Here is a 4569-nt window from a genome sequence, read left to right on the forward strand (position 1 = left end):
AATTTTCTCCCTATGTGATACCCATTTTATTTTCGATAATTCAATTACACTTCTCAATGTCACCGATCCTATTAGTTAATCACTGTGATTGCCTTCTCGAATCCAAATGACAGGATCGTTTGGCGATTGGGAGGGAGGTGGGTTGGGAGAAGAGAGGGCCTAAGGAGCAGAATTGAGATTGAGTTTAATTGAGGCTATTGAGATATCAGAGATCAGTACCCGATAGTCTGTCCATTGAACTTCCTCGGTGGCTGGCATTGCAGTCTAACTCAATCCCAATTCCCCTTTCATCGGGTGAATTTACGGCGATTGTGATGTCGGGTTAGTCGAGAGCTGAATATTGCCCCTTTGGAAATTGCAACGTCATGTAATTTCCATCGATCACTGACGCTAGGAAATTATTGTTTAAATATTAATGATGAACGACCTGTGATTTTCATTATATTACCTAACAGATTATCCTGATATTCAATTTACAAGTTGGGAGATTTTTCTATCCATTGGATGTATTTCAATCCTTTCTAATCTCTAATGTCATTCGAAACTATCACAAAGCAGGAAATCCATGGATAGAATGGATTTTTTTCTCATCATAATTAGAATACAATTGAGCATTAAAATTGGTACTCAAGGTTTTCATGTTAGCGACGTTCTTATTCCTTTAGTGATGGCGGAAAGTCGCCACAAAAAACAACCCTTTCATAACTAATGCCATAAAAATAATTTTCTTGAGGATGAAATTGGGTTCTTAGTTTGCTCACCAAACAGCCAAAAGGTTTCCAGTGTATTTCCGATTTTTGACGGCTCTAGTGACGCATGTTTCTTCGCATCGAGCAATTGAATTTTTTCTTGTCTTGTGTAACTCATCAGTCGGCAAGGGGCGTATCTCCAGCACCTGCTGCAGCTATGCTTCAGACCTGACAAGGATCAGAATAACATGAGAACGGATATGAATTTCAAACTTCAATTTTTATGTCTTGGTGAGTAATGCTGAGAATAACCAATATATTCACATGTAATACCACAAGTGCTTCAAAATTATCGAGTATTTCCCAATAGATTCGTTGCAAACAAATAAAGGAGTCAAGTTTTCCAATTTAAAAATCACGAGCGCGAAGCGCGAGAGAAAACTTGACGAGCTTATTTGTTTGTAGGGAACCTTGAGGGAAATATCAGATAATTTCGAAGTTCGAGTGGTATTCGGGGGATTATTTTTTGCATCCAAATCTTGGCTTATAGAATTGCACCATGAGACATAATTTTCAACGAATGGCCATTTAATCTGTCAGATACAATTGAGGGTTACTTCAACATTTGTTTTTTTTTATATATATCAACATGCAAAATTTCCAGTGAAATTTCCAAGAATTTCCGCTGAAATACCGTGTTGACTATATAAAATAACGTCGAATGGTGCAATCCTATTGGCTGAAATTTGAATAGGAAAAATAATCCTCGTTATTACTGACATTTTTGAGCAGTTCCAACATTAATTAACAATGAAACTACGGCACAATATTCTACGAGAGATCTCCTCATGAATGGTTTCCGAATATCGACATCGCTCGGGAAAATTCGGTTCGGGGGTAAGTGTGTTGGAGATAAATCACTGACACCGTGTGTTTGGATAACGCTTTATTTAATCTGCAATTATTTTCCCCCAGAGTGGTCTCTGTCCCTCTTTCAATTACGTTCAAATGAATCAACAATTGTGTTCACAACAATCTCAATAATTTGCGAAGGATGTCAATAAATTTAGGGCCTTCAAATTGATTAAAGCCAACAGTGTGAGGTTATGTTGCTCCACAGCATGTTTTTGGAGGTGGCGAGTGGGGTGAGTCGTGTGAATCTTCTCAAATTACCAATTCGAACAATCACAACAAAGGGAAAAGTTAGGAAAAGCCAAATTCAAGAAGATAAAGCAAGCTTTGGGCCACTCCTCGAAACTGCAAAGGAGAGGAAAAAAAAATTGAAGTCAGTGAAAAAAAAATCTACAGCAACAGTACCTGATGTACCTGAACCTGAAAATTCTGCAAATAATGTGAATGAAGCTGAATTATCCTGGGCGATAAATACAACTAAACTAGAAAATTTAAAAGTTGTGAGGAAGAATGAAACACACAAGGAACAAAAAAATAATTCTCGAATGGGGGAAAAAACGATGATATCAAAGCTTTTACAGCTTTTGGAACCCAACAATCCCCCCTACATTAACAAAACTACGATGAGTAATTTATTAAACAATGGCAATAGCTGTGGACAAGTTAGCAAAGGTGAAACCATCCTGCCCTTTTCAACTACAAAAAGTAGAACACAATTTGAAGACTGTACTGGGAAATATCTCGAAGATAATAAACCACATTGTGATGGAAGTATTGGAAAAGATACTTCACTTAAAACTGTAGAAAATGGTACACTGCATTTTCCAATAATAAATGCTGGCAAAGAACTGAAGGACAGATGGGAGGATCGAGGAATTGTTTCATTGAAGCCAAATGAGCACGAGTATTGTTTGCCAGGAGTTACAAGGATTTTGAATCAGACAATGTCAAAGGAGGCCAAGTTAATTTTAGAGAAGTGGAAAGAAAAAATGATCCGGCAATTGGGCGCCACAGGATTTGACGAGTACTGTAGAAGTAAATATTCATTGATTGATGAAGTATTCATTCTACTCAATACTAGTATTACAATACTTAATTATTTATATGTTTGAACGAGATGAATCCTTCTTACTCTAGATAAATGAGTTTCGGCTATTGCATTCGTAACGTTCGCCATTTATAGATGAATAACTGGGTTCTCATCTTGAGTACATCTGCTAGAACCAAAAGTCTTGACAATTTTGTCGAAACATTCTTTCTGTATATTTAATGAAATACTTGTTGATGAAATTTCCAAATTGTTTGGACGAATTAATTACATAAAAGTGCTTCCTTTTATATTTTCAGAATTATTAGAGGATAGCAAAACGATGCACATGTTAATAGATAAGAGTCTTAGGAAAGAGGAACGCCTTGAAGTGCCCCAACACCTGAAACAATGTTTCCAAAGTATCAAATTTATTTTGAAGGATTTATCTGATGTGAGAATGCTAGAGTCCCATGTAGTTCATCCTACGCTAGGTTACCGAGGGTTTATCGACTGTGTTGCCAACTATCGGTGAGTCCGTTCGCTTCTTTATCGACTAAACTTATACTTTCCGTTCGGGTGCTAGATGGCAATGAGTGTTTTAAAAATTCTTGAGACAGATTACGAACTCTTTGGCGCCCCAATTCAACCACTTCTCCTTATTACTTTTTATCCAGAAAAATAACGAAACAATTAACCCTAAATGAATCATCTGAATTATAAAATTATGTCATCAAGAACTGTTTTTATTATTTCTCCGGTGATTCTTGGTGACGCGACTATCGTTTAACGGTTAGAAATTGTTTCAGCAGAATGACTTGTAGCTTCAATGAATATTAATTATTATCGGAGACTTTCCCTAGCTTTAATTTCTCATTTTCTTGTCCGAATCCGTGATCGTCCAATCATATTACCCAGGAGGTAAAAGAGAAATAAAATAGATCACTCAATTGAGTCTCATCTCTTTAGAAATTCAATGAGAATTGATGTCCTAACGACATAGCTCATAAAACCCATTTGTCTGGAATCTTTTCTCCCATTGTTTCAGTCGTTTTACTATCATTATCGATTTATCGGTACTTGTGTCACTTCCAATATACTTTTAATGTGATCTACTTGATTCTTTCAAGAGCTAAAGTAGTAATGTAAAATTTTTTTTTTATCAGGGGGAATCTTTGTATAATCGATTGGAAAAAATCCGAGAAGATCAAGACCCTCAGCACGACTTACGACTCACCCCTACAAGTCAGTGCGTACATTGGAGCCCTCAATGCCGATCCAAATTATCCATTCCAGGTGACTGATTGCATAAATTATGATGAATAAAACATTTCATCCTATCTCATGTTTTTTTCTCCTTCATGAACGATAAATCTGTCAAGTTTGATGTAAATTAATGAAATTGTATGTAAATTCATTGTTTTCCTTTTAGGTAGAATCTGGCCTCGTGGCAATAGCGTATACATTCGGCCAACCACCCTCTGTTTTCGAGTTCAGTGCAGCCAGACTACAATTTTACTGGAAAGAGTGGCTGAAGAGACTTGAAAAATATAAATCTTTGGATAATCGTTGAGAGTAAAATTTTTGAAAATAAATCTTTTGTGTTGTTGAGTAGTTTTTTAATTATTCGCGAGTTTTTTTTTGGCTCTTGAAGAGATGGGGAAGATTAGCGGGAGGATTTCCAACTTTCTCTCTCAACCGTTCGTGGAGGAATCACTAAGTTTTTTGGTAAATTCACCCCATTCAGTCCTGACTTTCTTATGAGAATTTATGACTATAGATTCTTTCAACTTTTATTACTCGCAACTTCAGATAAATTACCTCGAGAGAGCTGATCATATTTGTTTACTACTTCAACTTCAATCTAAGTTTCCTGGTTTCTGCATTGGTTTGATTAAATATTAATTGAATTTGATGGTCTGATGTAAAACATAAGGGAGC

General features: G+C 36.2%; 1 protein-coding gene across 2 annotated transcripts; it reads left to right on the forward strand.

Moving 5' to 3' along the window:
* Positions 1-1453: 1453 nt before the first annotated feature.
* On the forward strand, positions 1454-4251 carry LOC135162157 (mitochondrial genome maintenance exonuclease 1-like). 2 transcript variants are annotated; one of them, XM_064120335.1, is made up of 5 exons: positions 1454-1586; positions 1665-2636; positions 2949-3159; positions 3795-3924; positions 4061-4251. In XM_064120335.1, exons 2-5 carry the CDS (start codon positions 1796-1798, stop codon positions 4199-4201), a joined length of 1323 nt encoding a protein of 440 aa, XP_063976405.1. In that variant the 5' UTR covers positions 1454-1586; positions 1665-1795; the 3' UTR covers positions 4202-4251. The 2 variants fall into 2 exon arrangements, with proteins under 2 accessions (XP_063976405.1, XP_063976404.1); XM_064120334.1 differs by lacking the exon at positions 1454-1586 and having other exon boundaries at positions 1594-2636.
* Positions 4252-4569: the final 318 nt, after the last annotated feature.

This window comes from Diachasmimorpha longicaudata, chromosome 5, assembly GCF_034640455.1.
Source record: "Diachasmimorpha longicaudata isolate KC_UGA_2023 chromosome 5, iyDiaLong2, whole genome shotgun sequence".
In the NCBI taxonomy this organism is placed as follows: Eukaryota; Metazoa; Arthropoda; class Insecta; order Hymenoptera; family Braconidae; genus Diachasmimorpha; species Diachasmimorpha longicaudata.

Bases quoted from the DNA above. Each gene is read 5' to 3' on its own strand.
- LOC135162157 (XM_064120335.1), top strand. From the start codon at position 1,796: ATGTTGCTCCACAGCATGTTTTTGGAGGTGGCGAGTGGGGTGAGTCGT. The intron at 2,637-2,948 runs GTAAATATTCAT...TTATATTTTCAG, and splicing joins ATTTGACGAGTACTGTAGAA to AATTATTAGAGGATAGCAAA. The intron at 3,925-4,060 runs GTGACTGATTGC...TTTTCCTTTTAG, and splicing joins ATCCAAATTATCCATTCCAG to GTAGAATCTGGCCTCGTGGC.